The 18,653-nt window shown below is 52.9% G+C and overlaps 2 protein-coding genes across 2 annotated transcripts; both read right to left on the bottom strand.

The window, feature by feature from the left end:
• Window positions 1–1,387: 1,387 nt before the first annotated feature.
• On the bottom strand, window positions 1,388–2,500 carry ICAM4 (intercellular adhesion molecule 4 (Landsteiner-Wiener blood group)). The gene is made up of 3 exons (XM_007953569.2): window positions 2,107–2,500; window positions 1,692–1,997; window positions 1,388–1,554 (listed from the first exon to the last, which is right to left on the bottom strand). The coding sequence occupies exons 1-3, from the start codon at window positions 2,498–2,500 to the stop codon at window positions 1,388–1,390; spliced, it is 867 nt and encodes a 288-aa protein (XP_007951760.2).
• Window positions 2,501–4,188: 1,688 nt separating this feature from the next.
• Window positions 4,189–13,787, bottom strand: ICAM1 (intercellular adhesion molecule 1). Its single transcript, XM_007953568.1, has 7 exons — window positions 13,721–13,787; window positions 11,038–11,298; window positions 5,848–6,153; window positions 5,230–5,517; window positions 4,880–5,152; window positions 4,447–4,695; window positions 4,189–4,352 (listed from the first exon to the last, which is right to left on the bottom strand). The coding sequence occupies exons 1-7, from the start codon at window positions 13,785–13,787 to the stop codon at window positions 4,189–4,191; spliced, it is 1,608 nt and encodes a 535-aa protein (XP_007951759.1).
• Window positions 13,788–18,653: the final 4,866 nt, after the last annotated feature.

Raw genomic sequence — 18,653 nt, 5'->3', positions numbered from 1 at the left:
AGCGTGCGCCAGGCTCCGGGCCTTGGCGACGGCGAGCTGGCAGGAGCGAGCGACCTCCGGGGTCTACAAGGAGGCTCACCCGAGTGCCTGGAGCCTTCTGCGGGCGGCCGCGCGATCCCTTGTCATCCCTGGCGGCGACGCGGAGGTCGGAGATGCTAAATTGCGCTTCTTCAAATCCCTACCCCACCCTTACCTTGGATGCTATGCTAATGAGCTGGTCTCCGAACTCCGCCCACCTATTTAGCCCCTCCCACCAACGCCCCTTAGGCGGGGATTGATTTGGGTTTTAGGAGAGGTTTGGGAGGCGCAAGATGAGTTCAAGGAGAGGGCTTGGGGCTGCCGCCTTCACTGGTCCTTCCCCTTGAGGCCCAGGGAGAGCTGAGGGTTTCGGCCACGTTCTTTCGTCCCCCTCACGATCGCCCCGGCACGCGACGGAGGGGGAGGGGACAAGAGTGCCAGCAAGCTGGGGACACGTGTGCATGCGCGCAGCGTTCACAGACGTCTAAATTAGGGTCGGCTCGGCTCCGGGTCTGTATTTTCCCAGCGTGCAGCGGGCACGTGTCTACTCGGCGTGTGTGAACGCGAGCGGCCGAGGAGCGCCCCTGAATCCGCCTGCGGCGCTGCAGGGAGAACCTGGACCATGAGCGCTCTGCCAAGCACCCTATGTGGGCCCGGAATCCGAGAAGTCAATTACAACGTTTTTGACACGGTATCCCGGCCCCAAGCTTGGACAGCCCCCATGTCCCACGTAGCCCTGTGACTCCTAGGACATTGCGATTCGAGTCTAACACCCCACGTGGACCATCTGATTTCCCCTTTTTAGCTGTCACCACATGACTGCATATCCGCGTCTCTCAATATGTCCATGTGACCCTGTCCATTTGTGCTCTCACCTCCTGAACTATAGGGACGATTCTCCCTCTACCCTTGTCCTCCAGGAAGTCACAGGGTCTAAAGTGGAGGTGGAGTGAGGAAGGAAATTTAACAACCAATCAGGGCTGCTGTGTGGCAGCCTCGGAGACAATCAGGAAAACCCATTCCATGAACCAGACCCCTCACGCCCTCCAGGGCCCAGGCTTTGCACATCTGTGCTGCGCTGATAGGCCTGCAGAGGGAGAGTGTTTTACCACATCGACTGGAAGTGCAGAGGAGTTGGGCTCTGAGGACTCCAGGTAGGCCAGAGTGAGAAGACCTCAAGTGGCCTCAGGAAGACAAAGAACTAGGAGAAGGCGATGGCAGCAAAGCCAGAGAAGACCACTTCCTCAGAGGAGATGCACTAATGGGGAGTGGTTAGGCCGGGAGATCGAGCCTTTATTGATCTGGGTAGATCTGAGGAAGACTTTATTGATCTGGGTAGGGTTCCCCAAATGGCTCCAAACTTTTTCCTTCAGCTCAGCCTGTGTGAACCATTCCGCCCTTCCCCCTCCACTCTCCCTTGCACCCGGGCCTGCATCACCCGGCGCTTGCGCAGGTAGGCGGCTCCCAAGGCCAGAAGGATCCCCGCAAGGACTGCGATGGAGGTGAAGGACAAAGCTTTGGACTTGGTGCTCCAAGCTGAGGGCAGGAGGTGGGAATCAGGAACTAAGCACAAGAGTCTAACATAGGGCGCAAGGAGGGGCCCATTGCTCTTCTGGGGTCAAAACTTTCCCACCCCTTTCCACCAAGTCCCCAGGATTACAGAGGTGCCTCACCGAAGGCGGTCAGCGTCACGGGTGCCGAGCTGCTACGGACCACCAGACCGTCAAGATTGAGACGCGCGTGGCACGTCACGGGCTGCCAGAGGTCGCAGGGCCCAGAGGACAGCACGTAGGTCAGCGTCACATTAGCCAGACCAAGGCGCGTGAAGCGCTCCAGGCTCTCCGAATAGATGACTCTGCCACCACGCCGCAGGGTCACCACCAGGAAGCCCACGGGGAACACATGTGTCACGCGGCAGCGCAGCGTGTATTCGCTACCCACTAAGACCGGAGGCTCCAGGATTACGCTGTGTGGCTGTTCTAAGACAGGAAGGGGGCTGCTGAGCAAGGCTTGCGGGCGCCCCCTAGCGCGATGGCCAACCGCCCCACCCCCCCACCGCTCAACTCATCCCTCGCCTTTGACCCTCACTGTAAGCGGTGACTCTTGCCGTGGCCCAGCGGGTTTTTCCCTCGCAGGTGATGAAGCAACGCACGTCAGAGCTCCAGGCCCTCACGTCCAGCAGCTGGTAGGACATCCAGCTCAGCCCACTGACCGTCTTGCCTCGCTGCAGCTGAGTGACAAGTCCGGAGCCTTCCGGTAGGGGGCAGCTGCTGCTGCAGTTGAGCCACACCGAGCCCCCCGGCGGCACTGCCACCAACTCCGGGCTTAAGCGAACCCAGAACGGCGCTGAGGTCACTGAGGGCGAGACGGAGCTGTCCCTCGGCCCTTGCCCCCGCGCAGCCCGAAGCCCCCGCGCGCTCCCGCCTCCGGAGTAGGCGGCCGCCAGCAAAAGCAACAGCGAAAGGGGGAGCAGAGACCTCATGGCAAAGAGCCCGAAATGAGGGGCCCTGCGCCAGGGAGCCAGGGCTGGCTCAGGAGATAAAGAGGTCGGCAGTCCCTCCTCCTGAACCCCGCCCAGAGAAGGAGGACCCCAGAAGGCCCAGAAACCCAGCAGTATATCTTCCCCTCCCTCTGCCCAAGCTCAGGATTGCAGACCCCTTATAAATTAAAAAGCAGCTCTGGTGGCTCATTGGGTGAGTTCAGGCTGCTAACCCACCAGTACATTCTGCTCTCAAGATTTACAGCCTTGGAAACGGTATGGGAGCAGTTCTACCCTGTCCCATGGGGTCGGAATCAACTCGATGGCAGTAGGTCTTATAGACCAAATGTCAGTGTGTTTTTTTGGAGAGGAGTCTTTATAAGTTTTCATTGGAGTCCAAAGAGGTCATGAAAACCCCAGAATTGGATCAGAGCCCCAGGGTTGGGCCTTGACCAGCAGCCTTCTCTTTGGGGAGGAAGTGGGTGGGCGGAGCATTGATGAGCTGCTAGAAAGGGTTCCAGCTGGACGTGACACCTCCCAAGTCACAGAAGGCATGGGGTAGATGAAAATCCTTTATTAAAGGGCGAGGAGGCTTCCAGAGCTGGGGCCAGGTCCTGTGGAATCTTGGCCTCCCTCCCCACTGCCTGCAGGGCCTCCAAAACACATGGAGTTGCAAGGGTGTTGTGTTCTCCTTGCATGGTGCCACTGAGGCGGAAGATGGTTGGACAGGGCAGGGGCGTAACTGAGTTGGGTGTGGTTCCATGGGGCTCTGTGGTTTGGCTGTCAAAGAATGGCACCCATGGTGAGGCATGGCCACCAAATGTCATTGTAAGCACTGGGAGAGATATATTTGGTTGGGGAGGTAGCTGACAGAGATCAGTGGCAGTTCTAGGGATGGGGGGAATAAGGGCTTCGTGGGTCATCCTTGGGCATCCTGGGCAGCCCAGTATTGCTAGTCCACAGAGAGCTTTTGTGCAAGATAGAAAACGTTGTCCCTTCCCGGGAAAAACCACATGGCCAATGGAGTGAGGGGTTCCAGCCCCACTTGGTCTTCTGGCCAGACACCTCTGTATGGTACACAGCCAGTACAACTGTACCTGGCAGCCCCCAATGAGGTTGGATTGAGAGCTCCCTGAGGGCAGGAACCTACATTCACCATTCTAGCCCATGTGAAAGGCACTCAATAAATAGCTGGCAAAATAACAAATGAATAAATATGTCAGCGTCAAGAGTCTGTGACAGTCAGTGGACAGTAAGTAGTTCTGGAGCTGGCAGCTCTTGGAGGAAATGAGGAGATGTGCATTAGGGGCACAAGCAGTGAGAGGTGAGTGTCACCGTTTCTTGGCTGTGTGTCTCCATGGTGGGTTTACCCCCATGGTGGGGGAGAGGCTCCCAACACTCCCTCTCTGGCCAGGTAAGACTTTGACATCTCCACAGTCATTCCCCAAGTCTTGTTTCCTCCTGCTGGCTCAGTCTTGTGGCTACAGATTCGGTGGGAGGCCTGGGGGTCCTAGGTGTGCAGATGCCATGACCCCAAGCACTGTCTTTATGCCAGCTGACAGCACTCTCCTGTCCTCTGGCTTCCGGAGAAGGTGCGTGTAGCTGAACGGTGTATATCCACCATGTTGTCCAATGCAGCGGCACTGCCACTGTGTAGGGAAGCCAAGGAGGAGGCCAGTCCTGGGCTGGGGTCAGGGTGGCGTGTTCATCTTCAAGGCCTCCTGGGCCTTCTGTAGCTTGTATTTCCTGATCTTCCGCTGACGGTTATATAGGTAACCAGCTGTGCCCGCAGCACTCAAGAGGAGTATGACTATGGCTGCTGCTGTAATTATGATGCCCCAGTTGACTTGAGAGTCTGTGGAGAGGACAGAGAGGGCTGTCCAGTGAGGGCTGAGTTGGACCCCCTGCGCTGCCCTACCCCCAACCCCCTCACAGCCCTGAACACTTACAGAGCACATTAACGACCACTTGGCGAGTGACTTCACCACGTGGGCTCATGGCCTGGCAGAGGTAGGTGCCTGCATGTTCCCGTTTGACAGGCCTCAGGTCTCCGATGGGCAGTAAGAATCCATCTCCTTTTCGGTGACATTCCAGTTTTGGGAGTGGGTTTCCCCAGGCCTGGCACTTCAGCGTCTGCTCAGAGCCTTCCTGCCACGTCCAGTTTCCTGGGCAGTCCCCCTCGTCTAGTCGGGGGCCATCTGGAGAACCACGGAAAAATGAAGACTAGGGGTCAGGAACCAGGACACCTTTCCCCACCCAGGACTGGAAGGCTTAGGTAGGAATCTGGAAAGAGGGATGGGGGTGGGAGCAGGCCTTGGAGGGCAGGAGCTTATGGGGTCTTAGAGGTTGGGCACTGAAGGCAGAGATCATTGTTCGACTCACACAAGACATGGAGCTGCTGGGTCTGGTTCTTGTACAGCGCTTGCCCGGCTACCTCCAGGGCAGCAGAGCAGAAGAAGCTGCGCCCATTGTCCTCGGGGGTTGCGTTAAGGTGGAATTTGGCTCTCCAGGGAGGGGTTGGGATTGGGGCTGGGACTAGAGCTGGAGTCCCACTCAGCGTCACTACTGCCGCAGCGTGGGCCTCACAAACCACGGTTACCACAGTCCATTCTGAGACCACCAGCTCACTCAGGGTCAGGTTGGGTGCCGGGAAACCTGGGGGAAGGGCATACATTGAGCTCCACCCCACATCAACCCCACCCCTTGGAAGCCCCACCTCCTCCCTTGCTTACTGTAGATGGTCACTGTCTCCCTTGTCTCCCGGCTCTGGTTCCCCAGAATTATTGCACAGGCCAGCTGCTGGGGTCCCTCTTCATCGTTGTCTGCCCTGACCACGGCTGTGGCAGAGAGCATGGACCCCCTGGATGTGATCACGGGGCTCAGTCGCTGGTCTCCTAGGGCCATATGGACCTGGGCCTCCCACACTGGGAACACTCCTTCCAAGGAACACTTCACAGTTGATGCTTCACCTGCCTCCAAGGTCCGGGGATTGGTGAGGAGCGGATCGGTCACTGGAAGGGCTGAGGAAGATGGGGCGGGTGTGAGGAGAGGAGACAGATGTCCTGTTGCCCTTTCCTGGAGCAAATTCCAAAACCCCACCTGGAACCCTCTTCCAGGGACACCCTGGGCATGGGTCAGACACACAGCTAACAGCCTTCTCAAGGGTCCTGGCCACAGCCACCCTATCCTAGGACATCCCACCCTAGAGGCCACAGGCCTGCTTTCTCAGAAATCTTTGCAATCCAATATGCTGCAGCCAGGGGTCCTTCCTCCACAGGAGTTCTGCACCCCCAGTGGGGGCACCCCGCCCCCCTAAGCCCTCCCCCTGCATATGCACCCCAATGCCTCACCAAAGGTTCGGAGCTGCCTGGAGGTCGAGCTGTTCTCGAATAGTCCCAGCCCTTGGCGCCGCAGGTCCAGTTCCGTGCGGCAGGAGAAGTTGGCGCCGTGGTCCTCCCTGCGCGCAAGCACTGTGACCGTGACCTCCGCGGGCTCCCCCAGCGCGGGCTGCCGGCTCAGCTCCTCCTCCCCGCGGAGCAGCACCAGCGTGAGGTGGTCCTGGGGCGCTCCGCCCACCACCTGGCAGCGCAGGGTGAGGTTCTCGCCCACCGGCTGCCAGGGAGGCAGCGACGTCAGCTCCACGCTCTCAGGGAACCCTGCAGGGAGTGGGGTATCTGTGAGCTAGATGGCGCCCTCTACCGGCAGGAGCCACTGGCCCGCTGGCCGCACGTCCCTGGCAGCTTCCCACCCTCTACTCTCTCTGGGAAACACGCCCCATCACCTAAACCACACAGGAGCGCAGAGGCCTGTGGACGGAAAACAGCGCCTATGGCAATTAGTTTTAAATTGCCAAACGATCTCTCACAGCTGGGGTTGGAAATGGCGATGGCCAATAGAAAGTGCTCACTGGCATTCCCCCTTCCCGTCAGGTGGCGCCCAGGGCACTGGCATACCTGTCATACCCTAGACACTCCTCTGTTGTAATGTCAAGAACACAGGGAAACCAGAGAGAAGGCCCCAAGTGTTTGTGAAAGGAACGGAACATTCTTCATTCACTAGAGTATCTTAAGAGTGAAAAATGAGGAAGAACCTAAAGGCAGACATCAAGGGTCTGCCTGGTCAGACAAATATGGGACATGGTCCACTGTTATTGTTGTTATATGCCGTCCAGTCAGACCTGACTCATAGCGACCCCTCCTTGGGTTTCCGAGGCAGTATCACTATGGAAGTAGATTGCCCTATCTTCCTTCCGAGGAGTGGCTGGTGGGTTTGAATCACCAGCATTCTGGTTAGCAGCCAAGTGCCTTAGCCACTATGCTACCAGAGCTTCCTCAGGTCCACTAGGCATTGTTTAAGATGACCCCTGCCTCCTCCTCCTTCTCCATAGCACCCATCACTTTGTGACACAGCAGATAATCTACTCAGTTAACTGGCTTCTCCTGTTTTCCCCATAGAATGTCAGCCCCGGGAGGGTGGAGTTTTTGTCTGTTTTGTTCCTGTTATGATTGCACACAGTATGTGCTTTTTTTGTAGAATGAATTAGGTTGAGCTTTCTGTACTGACCTGATGCCTCCCTTGAGGGGAAAAATGACCAAATTCACCCTTTGGAATGTTCAAACAAACAACCCACAGATGCTCAAAGTGAAACTCTGAATGTCCCCTCTACACAACAGGTGGGCTCAAGTTTTCCAGGCCAGTCTCCTTTCTATATAAGGACACAAATCATGGGATCCCAAGGCCAAACCACCAGTGGAAATTTACAACAGAGCTCTGATGAGTTACTACTAAGACCACCAGGTTCTCTAGGGAGAGGGTCTAAGGCCTTCTGCTTCCTATTCCCTTTCCAAGAGCTAACGGATTGCTGGTAAAATGTCAAGGGCTAGACGGGCCTGGGTTTGGTTCATGGCCTTGCCGGTTATTTAATGTGGGCTGTGGGCAAGTGACACTGTCTGAACCTTAGTTTTCTGAGCTGTAAAATGGGGCTATTAGGGGTAGGATGATTATTTAGCCACTTTAGAGGTTAAGAGAGTGACTATAAGTGAGCAGGAGGTTTCTTCTTGGGGTGGTGGGAGAGGTTCTAAAATTAGAATTGTGGGGCGGATCGTCAGCTCTGTGTACCACACTAAATTCATTTAACTGTATCCTTGAAATACAAAAAAACAAAACAAAACAAAAAACACCTCACTGCTGTGGAGTTGATTCGATTCATAGTGACCCCTCCTTGGGTTTCCAAGGTGGTATCACTACGCAAGTAGATTACTCAATCTTCCTTCCAAGGAGTGGTTGGTGGGTTTGAACCACCAGTCTTCTAGCTAGCAGTCAAATGCCTTAGGCATTACACCACCAGAGCTCTTATTGAAATACCAAAAAACCGAACTCACTGCCCTCAAGTCAGATTCAACTCATAGTGACCCCTCCTTCGGGGCACTATCACTACAGAAGTAGATTGCCCAACCTTCCTTCCGATGAGTGGCTGGTGGGTTTGAACTGCCAGCCTTCTGGTTAGCAGTCAAATGCCTTAGGCACCATGCTACCAGAGTGTTAATTCTATCTCAATAAAGCTGCTTCAAAAAAAAGGGAGGGGGGTAGTTGACAAACCTCCAGATCTGGCTCTTATCTCTAAGAGCCTGCTGCAAATTTCAAGTTACAGAGCTTAAGGCTCTCTCACACCTCAGCCCCTAAACGGAATCCAAGAGCTCCCTACACCTGCTCCCTGCCTTGAAGATCTGGGCCAGGAAGTGAGGGAGAGGGAGCATGCGGGGTATGTGTTGGGGGGGGGGTGAGGGAGGCTATTCTGACTCCCATCCTCACTCTGGTCATTCACTAATCCTTTGACTTAATTCTTCAAATATTTGTTTGCCCCTCTCTTCCTGTATAAGGCATGGATAAGGCTCATGACTGCCAGCTCCCTGCTTTTCTGTAAGTCCAGCCTTCTGCTTTCTACATTTCTGGCCTGTTCACACACCCTCCATGGCTCCCCATTGCCCCGAGAGGGAGAAGGTCCCAGTTTCCTGGCATTCAAGGCCCTGCCTCAAGTCAGCTCCAGCCAACCCGCTTCCCTTCATCCCCCATTGCCCATGAGGACGTTTCCTGACTCTAGACCGTCGTCCAGGTGATTGTCTCTGCCCTGAGTGCTTGTCTTCACCAGCTCTTACGGATCCTTGAGTCTCAGAAGGGGGCCGTCTCCACCGGGAGGGGACAGCTCTAACCTTTCTGGAGACACCTCAGCCATCCGGGAATGCTCCCTCATCTTTATCTGTTGATTTCTCTCTCTCTCTCTTTTTAATCATTTCTAATTGTTATTATAGGTAGGTTGTTAAACAGCCTTGTTGTTAGGTGTGTGACCCCATGTGACAGAATGGAACTGCCCCACAGGGTTTCCTGGGCTGTCATCTTTATGGGAGCAGATCACCAGGTCTTGCTCTCATGGAGCTGCTGGGTCTGTTCAAACTGCAAACTTTTCAGTTACCCAGCTGAGGGCTTAACTGGTGTGCTGTCATCTTTACACCAAGAGTAGGGCAGAGCCAAGCTAAAGCCTTTGCTAGGTTCCGTTTCTCAGAGGAGGTAACTAAGGCATTCGTGCAGTCAGTGACAAGAAAGGTGAGAGAGCCAGGCCTCAGACCTAGACTGCAGGCTCCCAGTCATCAGGCCCAGATGCATAAAGTCCTTCTAGAAGGTTTCCCAGCTCACCAAAGGGGTTTTTAGAGGAATGTTTGGGGACTTCTGTCACTGGGAGTGTGACCAGCATCTACACAAACACCCCTAAGTCAGAAGCAAAGCCAGTATTTGCTCAAAGGCTTCCTCTACCCTGACACCATGACTGTGAAACACCTTCTATGCCCCAAAACTCCAAAACCACACTCACTGCCATAGAATCTATTCTAACTCATAGCAACCCCCTTTGGGTTTCCAAGGCGGGAAATGTTTACGGAAATAGATTGCCCAGTCTGCTTTCTGTGGAGTGGCTGGTGGATTTGAACCTGCAGCCTTCTGGTTAGCAGTCAAATGCCTTAGGCTCTAGGCCCCACCGCATCCTTACACCTATTCAAAGTGGTCCCCCGTGATGCGGAAGGAAAGCCAGAAGCCATGTTTCCATCCTCCTCCAGCTAGTGATAACCCAAGGCCATTTCCTCCCTCCTTTCCTCCCTCCCTTACCGTTTTGTTTTTTTTAAATCAGAACTATAGCTATTTATTTTTGCCCTCAGTAACTCATTCTTATAGTTCAAAATCCCCGAAGTCAGTCACAAAGAAAAAAGTCCCTCCCGCCCCCTGGCTTCTCTCCTCACGGCCAACTAATCATGTGCCACTCCTTACTTTTCTATTCAGGACTTTCTCATGGATAAAGACAGCCTGCCCCCCTCGCTCCTTAGCAGAGGGCAGCATTCCACTCATACTGGGCGTACTTTAAGCCAAAAACCCAACCCATGGCCGTCGAGTCAATTCTGACTCACAGCAAGCTCATGTGTGACAGAGCTGGACTGCTGCGAGGGGTTTTCTTGGCTGTAATCCTCACAGATTACCAGGCCTTTCTTCCACACCACTAGGTACATTGAAACTACCAACTTTTTAGTCAGCAGCCGAGCACAAACTGTTTGCACCACCCAAGAGCCCACCTCACTTCTTTTGCATTCTTGGAGCCCACCCTCTTCTGGCCCATAGGGAGTTTCCTCATCCTTTTATACAGCTGCATACTAGTCCACTGGATGTCCACACCACAGATGCTTTCCACAGCCTCTAGATTGGAGTGGTCTGCAAACTGTGACCCACCCTTCCAAACAAAGCTGTAGTGAATAACTTTGTCCTCCCACCAGTTTCCTCGTGGGCAAGGACATGTGTAGCACAAACTGCCAGAAGCAGGATTTCTGTGCCAAACGGCACATGCACATGTCATTCCGAGAACTGACGTCAACTCTTATTGCACTTCTTCCAGCCGTGTCCCAAGGCTGCTGGGACTCTGCCTTGCCAGCACAGCTGTTCTCAATCTTTTGATTGTTGCCACTGTGTGAAAAATGCCATCTCAGGGGTAGTTTTCATTTGTATGTTCTTTTCAAGATCAGCTCCCGGGCCTTGTCACGCATGTACTTCAAGAGTGACGTACAGAGAGCTGGCTCTCTCGAGTATGCTGAATCCCTGCCTATATTCTACATACACTCACCAGAAACCACACCACACCCACTGCCAGAGTCGATTCCGACTCATAGTGACCCCTTAGGACAGAGAAATGCCCCAAAGGGTTTCCAACACTGTAAATCATTACAGACGCAGACTGCCTCATCTCTTTCCCAGGGAGCGGCTGGTGGGTTTGAACTGCTGACCTTTTGGTTAGCAGCCAAATGCTTTAACCACTGCACCACCAAAGCTCCGTATATATACTCGAGGAGGTTTAAAAAGGGGCTTTCCAAATGACACTGGGACTTTCCAAGGGTCACCCTTTAGTGATACCCTCTCCAGCGCCACCACCAAGCACCAAAGCAGCCTCTGCCCGCCTCCTTCCCGGTCAACCTCGTCCAGCCCACCCCCACCCCCGGCCACCCACTCACTGTACACTGTGAGGTTAGCTGACGCTGTTGTCTGACTATCACCACAGGTTGTAAAGCACATTGGGCTGCTGTCCTCTGTCACGTTGCTCAGCTCAAAAATCTTCCACTTGTCCCCACGAGCCACCTCTTTCTTTGTCAGTGTTGTCTCCAAGCCCAATGTGATGGGCTGGTCACAGGTGGTGCTGCAATTCACTTGCATGGAGCCTCCTTTGGGCAGGATGGCCTCTAGGGGGTGCACCAATGTTTGAGCACTTCCGGATCCTGGAACGAAAGGGTCAACTGACTCTGGGGAGGGGGCGCGGGCATTAGGAATCAGGGGCCCAGCCTCTGCTGGGTGCTGGAGAGACAGCAATGAACAAGACAGAACGCCCTGTCTTCAGTGTGGGAGAGAGAAAAATTCATGACCAAACAAGATAATTAATTACGGATGTTAATAAGAGCTTTGACACAAACAAAACAGGCTGATAGAACAGACAGTGCCTTGTGACAGGATGATGGCTGAGCACAGATGCATGATAAGGAGGCAGCCATCCAGGGAAAAGGGAAGTGAGTTCCAGGCAAAGGGAACAGCAAGTGCAAAGGCCCCAACGGCAGGGTGGCTGCAACTGAGTAAGCAAAACTAATCAAACACCAAACCCACTGCCATCAAGTTGATCCCAACTCATAGCAACCCCCATTGGGTTTCCAAGGCTGTAAATCTTTACGGAAGTATATTGCCTCATCTTCCTCCTGAGGAGCAGCTGGTAGGTTTGAACCGCCGACTTTTTGGTTAGCAGCCAAATGTCTTACCCACTATGCCACCAGAGCTCCTTCAAGTAAGCAAAACCAACCAAAAAACAAAGCTACTGCCATTGAGTCGATTCCGACTCATAGCAACCCCCACTGGGCTTCCAAGGCAGTAAATCTTTATGGAAGTAGGTTGCCCAGTCTTCCTTTTGCAAAGTGGCTGGTGAGTTTGAACTGCCAAACTTTTGGTTAGCAGTGAAAAAAAAAAAAAAAAGCCCATGACCATCAATGTTGTTGTTGTTGTTATTTGCTGTTGAGTAGGACCTGACTCATAGTGACCCCTCCTTGGGTTTCCGAGGCAGTATCACTATGGAAGTAGATTGCCCTATCTTCCTTCCGAGGAGTGGCTGGTGGGTTTGAACTGCCAGCCTTCTGGTTAGCAGTCAAGTGCCTTAGGCACTATGCTACCAGAGCTCCCATCCTAACTCATAGTGACCCTATAGGACAGGGTAGAATTGCCCCATAGGGTTTCCAAGGCTGTAAATCTTCATGGAAGCAGACTACCTTATCTTTCTCCCAAGGAGCAGCTGGTGGATTTGAATTGTTAACCTTTTGGTTAGCAGCCAAATGCTTTAATCACTAAGCCCACCAGAGCTCCTGCAAAGGGGACAAGTGGGCGGAAATGAGGTCTAGAAAATCATGTGGGCAGGGCACGCTACCCCAAAGGTATATTCTCTATTCTGAGGGCGAAGGGGAGCAGGGGAGGATTTTAGCCGAGGAGGGACAAGAAGCAAAGCAGTCGGGGGACCTTCTCCCTCCCAAGAGATCAGAAGGGTAAGACTGCAAGACGTAAACAGCAGGAACAAAGCCCAACAGACAGGAGTTCAAATCAGGACGGCTTCTCACTCCCTTGGCAAATGCTATCTCCTTTCTGGGCCTCAATTTCCCCACTGTAAGGTAGGTGAGTGAGTATAGTCAGTCACCACACCCCCTGCTAATGCAAGTGAGTTCTACACAGGCCAAGTAGCAAGGGGCTGTGGGTAAGAAGGGGGACTGTTGTTATCTGCAGCCTTGGCAACTTCAAATCCGAAAAAATGCCTGATACTACCTCCATATCCCTTGCCCCAAAAGTTCCCCAGAGCCTTGGGCCTGCTCTTATCAGGGATGGAGGTGAGTGAGAACAGTGGCTCCCCAACTCCTCCCACAGAGATTCTGAGATTATTCCCATTTCACTTAGGTTTCACCAGCTCGGAGAGAGGAAGTTACTCAGCTAGAAAGTGCTAGAGTCCCAATTCAAACCCCTCACCTGACAGACCCCAGAATCAAGCTGGTAACCAAAGAATCAATCTGCCTCCCTCCTGCTGCCCAACAACATCACCATTTGGGGCCCTCTGTCCCCTTTTCAGCCTATCCTGGGGAGCTGGGTGGGGGAGGGCGCAAAGGCTCCTTGGCCTCCCAACTCTGGTCCCAGGGCAAGTCAGCTCTGGAATTCCCCTGAACAGAAGTAGCCCTGGACTTCCCCTGGGGTAAGGGATGAGGAACAGAATGTATGTGGGGGAAAGGGGGTGGCCTGAGCCTATTCAGCTTGAGTCTGGCCACGTCTTCGTGTCGATCTGGCCGCTTCCTGGAGCCAGGCATCGCTCTGGGTCAGAGAGAAACCCTGCGAGGCGGCTGCTAGTACTTTCCCCATTTTACGCTGAGAAAAGTGAGCCTCAATCCGAGGCCCACACAAGCGGAGGTGAGACAAGTTCTGCATTTGAACTCACTGTTAACTTCCTGTCGGGGATTCTAGCCGTCCAGTAATGGTCACCGGCCACCCACGCTCCCATAAACCCGCTGTGTAGGGATGGATGGCCGGGAGCCGTCTTCCCACCCCGCCCAGGGCGCAACCCAGACTTTGGAGGCTGGTAGGACAGCCACCCGCAATCCGACTCACCTGAGAGCAGAGCCCCGACACCTGGGAGCAGAGCCCCGAGTAGGGCCAGGAGCTTGGCTAACTGGGGCTGGGCGCCGCGGGGGGCCATAATAACAGGCGAGGCAGGAGAAGAAGCTGGTACCCGGGCGCTTGGCGCGCTGCGCGGACTGAGACACGGAAAGCGTGGTTGCCCTTTATAGGGCCTCGCAGCTGTGGGCCGGGGGGCGGTACTGCGTTCCCGGAAACCTCCCGCCTTCCCCTCAGGACTGAAGGCTCTGGCACTCCCGTATTTCCGCAATCAGAACGTGCCCGGCGCGAGCGGGGTCTTCCACCCTGCTGACCATCCAGCACAGGAATTTCCGAGCTGAAGCAATCAGGGCGCCGGCGGGACGCCTGGCCCTTCAGGGGTCCTGTCCCCTGCCAGGCTAACCTGGAGGCAGCATTTACATCGCTCTAACCAGCCACTCCTTGAAAGGAAGTTTGGGCAATCTATTTCCGTAGTGATAACCTCCTGGGAAACCCATGGAGGGGTCCCTATGAGTCGGGTCCGACTCCACGGCGAACAACACAACAACCGCTTCATTGAATACTTCCAACCACGCTGGAATGTCCGGACTTTGATTGTGTCCATTTTACAGATGGGTAAACCGAGACTCGGAGCTGAGAAAGGATTCGAACCCAGGTCGACCTCCCCAGCTCGTGCAGACCTTTAACGGAGCAGACGAACTCAGCAAGCCACCCAAGGCGCCCTCCAAGGGCGCTCCTCCCCCAAGGGGCATGTCTGGGCATCCCCGCCTGGCCCCGCTGACACCCAGATTTCTCGAGAAGCTGCTGCAGCAGGCGCAAGCAGCTCGAGGTTTTGAGAATCCCACGGATGGGGTGTGCGTGCCGTCATAGGATGCGGGGGGGTCTGATGTACCCCCCCAATGGGTGCTCCCACCCCCAGCGACCTTACTTCCCCTTTCAGCCCCTTGGGGGCGTGTTTGTAGTTCCCAGAAAAAGGAAGGAAGCTGCGTAGGCCTCACGCTGTGAGACCCTCAGCTCGTGTTCCAGGCTCCGCGGGGAAACTGAGGCAGCAGCTCAGGCCCTCACTGAGGAGGCGAGAGAGGGCGCTCAACCCCCGCCCCGCCCTTGACACGCGGTTTCGGCAGCACGAAACGTGCTGCCCTAAATGTGATTGCCTGGGCTAGCTCCAGTAGGAAGTTTCGGAAGATACCATACCCTGGCCACGCCCGCGTGTGTGACCCCAAGACCCGGTATACAACACGTCCAGGCTGGGGACCTTGGGGGCAGCCGCCGCTCAGGGCTTGCTGTTGTGAGGCACGCGCGGCGTCGCCATGGAGACCTCCGAGGGGCCAGGGAGGTCGCACAGCAGAAGGGGAAGGGAGGGGCCCCCCGAGGACGCCTCGGCCCTTCCTCCGGGTACGGGGGCTGCAAGTCACTCGTCATCCAGAAATGCGCCCCTCCCCCCGCCCCTGTTCCTAAGGAATTTCCACGGGAATCTTTCTGCTTGAAGGTTTGGGGGAGCTGAATCCCCGCCCCGGAACGGCCTGGGTAAAGGAGCAGGGGGTAGGGCCCGGTTTGTCCCCGAGCCTGGAAGGGTCTGGGAAAATCCCGTGCAGCTCAGGTGGTTATTTTCAGGCGGATTTTTCTCTGGCTCCCCGTCCTCGGCCACGGCTGGAAGTGTGTAGGCGGCGCGCGCCCCCTGGCGGCAAGGCCCTACTTGCAGCCACAAAAGCAGAGTTTATTAAGCTCTGGTAGCATAGTGGCTAAGACACTTGCCTGCTAACCAGACGGCTGGCGGTTCAAACCCACCAGCCACTCCTCGGAAGGAAGGTTGGGCAATCCTACTTCCGTAGTGATACTGCCTCGGAAACCCAAGGAGGGGTCGCTATGAGTCAGGTTTGACTCGACGGCACATAACAACAACAACAACAACAAACCACTCTCATGGAGTTGATTCTGACTATGTTGTTGTTGTTGTTATGTGCCGTCGAGTCGGCCCCGACTCATAGCGACCCCTCCTTGGGTTTCCGAGGCAGTATCACTACGGAAGTAGGATTGCCCAACCTTCCTTCCGAGGAGTGGCTGGTGGGTTTGAACCGCCAGCTTTCTGGTTAGCAGTTAAGTGCTTTAGCCACTATGCTACCAGAGCTCCTGATTCTGACTATAGCCACCCCCATAAAGTTTCCAAGGCTGTAAATCTTATGGAAGACTGCCTCATTTTTCTCCCGTGGAGCAGCTGGTGAGTTTGAACCGACAAGCTTTTGGGTAGCAGTCAAATAAACGCCTTACCACAGTGCAACGAGAGCTCCTCATGGAGTATTGAGCGCCTTCTGTGTAGTAAAGGAGCCCTAGTGGAGCAGTGCTTAAGCACTCGGCTGCTAAACGAAAGGTCAGCAGTTGGAATCCACCAACTGCTCCGTGGGAAAAAGATGTGGCAGTCAGCTCTGTAAAGGTTATTGTTCAGTGTCCTCAGGTCGGTTCCTACTCAGTGACCCTGTGTGCAAGAGAATGAAATCCTGCCGGGTCCTGTGCCAGCCTCACAGTCAGTGCTACGGTTGAGTCCATTGTCGCAGCCACCGTGTCAATCCGTCTCGTGTAAGGCTTTCATCCTTTTGTCTGACCCTTTGTCAGCATAATTTTCTTTTCCAGGAACTGGTGCCTCCTGAGAACATGTCCAAAGAACGTGAGATGAACTCTTAAAACTTCGCTTCTAAGGAGCATTCATTCTGGTTGTACCTTTTTCAAGACACACTTATTCACTCTTGTGGCGGTCCATGGTACATTCAATATTCTTCACCAACATCCTAATTCAAATGTATCAATTCTTCTTTGTTGATAGGTGCCATCAAGTTGGCTCCAACTCATAGCGACACTATGTACAACAGAACAAAACCCTGCCTGGTCCTGTGCTGGCCTCACAATCCCTGCTACACCTGAGCCCATCGTTGGAGCCACTGTGTCAATCCATCTTGTTGAGGGTCTTCCCCTCTTTCTCTGACCCTCCACCTTACCAAGCATGACATCCTTCTCCACAGAATGGCCCCTTCTGATAACATGACCAAAGTAGGTGAGACAAAGTCTGGCCATTCTTGCTTCCAAGGAGCATTCTGGCTGCACTTCTTCCAGGACAGATTTACTAGTTCTTCTAGCAGTCCATGGTACTTTCAGTATTCTTCACCAACATCTCAACTCAAAAGCATCAATTATCCTTAATAATAATAATAATAAACTCGCTGCCTTGGGTTTCCAAGGCAGTATCACTACGAAAGTAGATTGCCCAACCTTCCTGATGGTTTGAACCACCAGCCTTCTGGTTAGCAGTCAAATGCCTTAGGCAGTAGGCCACCAGAGCTCCTCAGTTCTTCTTAGATCTTCCTTATTCATTGACTAGCTTTTGCATGCATATGAGGTGATTGAAAATACCATGGTTTGGGTCAGTCACCCTTCAGCCCTCAACATGACATCTTTGCTTTTAACACTTTGAAAAGGATGTTTGCATCAGATTTACCCAATGCAGTACGTTGTTTGATCTCTTGACTGCTGGCTGCTTCCTTGGGCTTTGGTTGTGGATCCAAGTAAAATGAAATCCTTGACAACTTTGATCTTATTTATGCATTTATATTTTTGCAGTATTCTCTCTGCTCCCCTCCCACCAACAAAAAAAGTTTCCTTCCACATACAAACCTTTCCTTGACTTTTTACAACAATGAACTAATACAATATTTGTCCTTCTGTGAGTTCACTTAGTATAATGTCCTCCAAGTTCATCCACGTTATGTGGTGATAACTTCAATCTTTTCTCCATTTATCATGATGTTGCTTATTGTCCAGTTGTGAGGAATTTTCTTTTCTTTATGTTGAGGTGTAATCCACACTGAAGCCATTGATCTTCATCAGTAAGTGTTTCAAGTCTTCTTCACCTTCAGCAAGCAAGATTGTGTGATCTGCATGTCACAAATTATAGTCTTCCTCCAACCCTGATGCTGCGTTCTTCTTCATATAGTCCAGCTTCTTGGATTATTTGCTCAGCATACAGATTGAATAAGTATGGGGAAAGGATGGAACCCTGACACCTACCTTTCCTAAATTTAAGCCACACAATATCCCCTTGTTCTTTTCAAATGACAGCCTCCTGGTCTATGTATAGCTTCTTCATGAGCACAGTTAAGTGTTCTGGAATCCCCATTCTTCGCAATGTTATCCATAATTTGTTATGATCCACACATTTGATGCCTTTCCATAGTCAGTAAAACATAAGTAAACAGCTTTCTGGTATTCTTTGCTTTCAGCCAAGATCCATCTGACATCAGCAATGAGATCCCTCAATCCTAAGAGATTCCTCTTCTGAATCCAGCTTAAATTTCTGGCAGTTACCTGTCAATATAGTGCTGCAACTATTTTAAAATTATTTTCAGCAAAATTTTACTTGTGTATGGTATTAATAATATTGTCCAATTACTTCTGCATTTTGTTGTATTACCTTTCTTTGGAATAGGCACAAATACGTATCTCTTCCAGTCAGTACCCCAGGGAGCTGTTTTCCAAATGTCTTGGCATAGATGAGTGAGGGCTTCCAGCATTGCATTCATTTGTTGAAGTATCTCAATGGGTACTGTGTCAATTCCTAGAGACTTGTTTTTCACCAGTGCCTTCAGTGCAGCTTGGATTCCTTCCTTTAGTACCATCAGTTCTTGATCATGTGCTACCTCCTGAAATGAAAGACGGGAAAGAAAGAAAAGATCAAAATGATGTCAGAAGAGACTCAGAAACTTGCTCTTGAACATAGAGTCACCAAAGTGAATGGAAGAAATGACAAAGTAAAGAAACTGAACAAAAGACCTCAAAGGGCAGCTCAAGAAGACAAAGTATTGGCTATAAGATCAACATCCAAAAATCAGTTGGATTCCTCTACACCAGCAAAGAGATTGCTGAAAAAGAAATAAGAAAATCAATACCGTTCTCAATAGCT

The sequence above is a fragment of the Orycteropus afer genome, unplaced genomic scaffold (genome assembly GCF_000298275.1).
Source record: "Orycteropus afer afer isolate SDZICR_OR568_19922 unplaced genomic scaffold, OryAfe1.0 scaffold00402, whole genome shotgun sequence".
In the NCBI taxonomy this organism is placed as follows: Eukaryota; Metazoa; Chordata; class Mammalia; order Tubulidentata; family Orycteropodidae; genus Orycteropus; species Orycteropus afer.
Note: the sequence above shows the minus strand (reverse complement) of the source record. Positions and strands in the feature narration are given on the sequence as shown.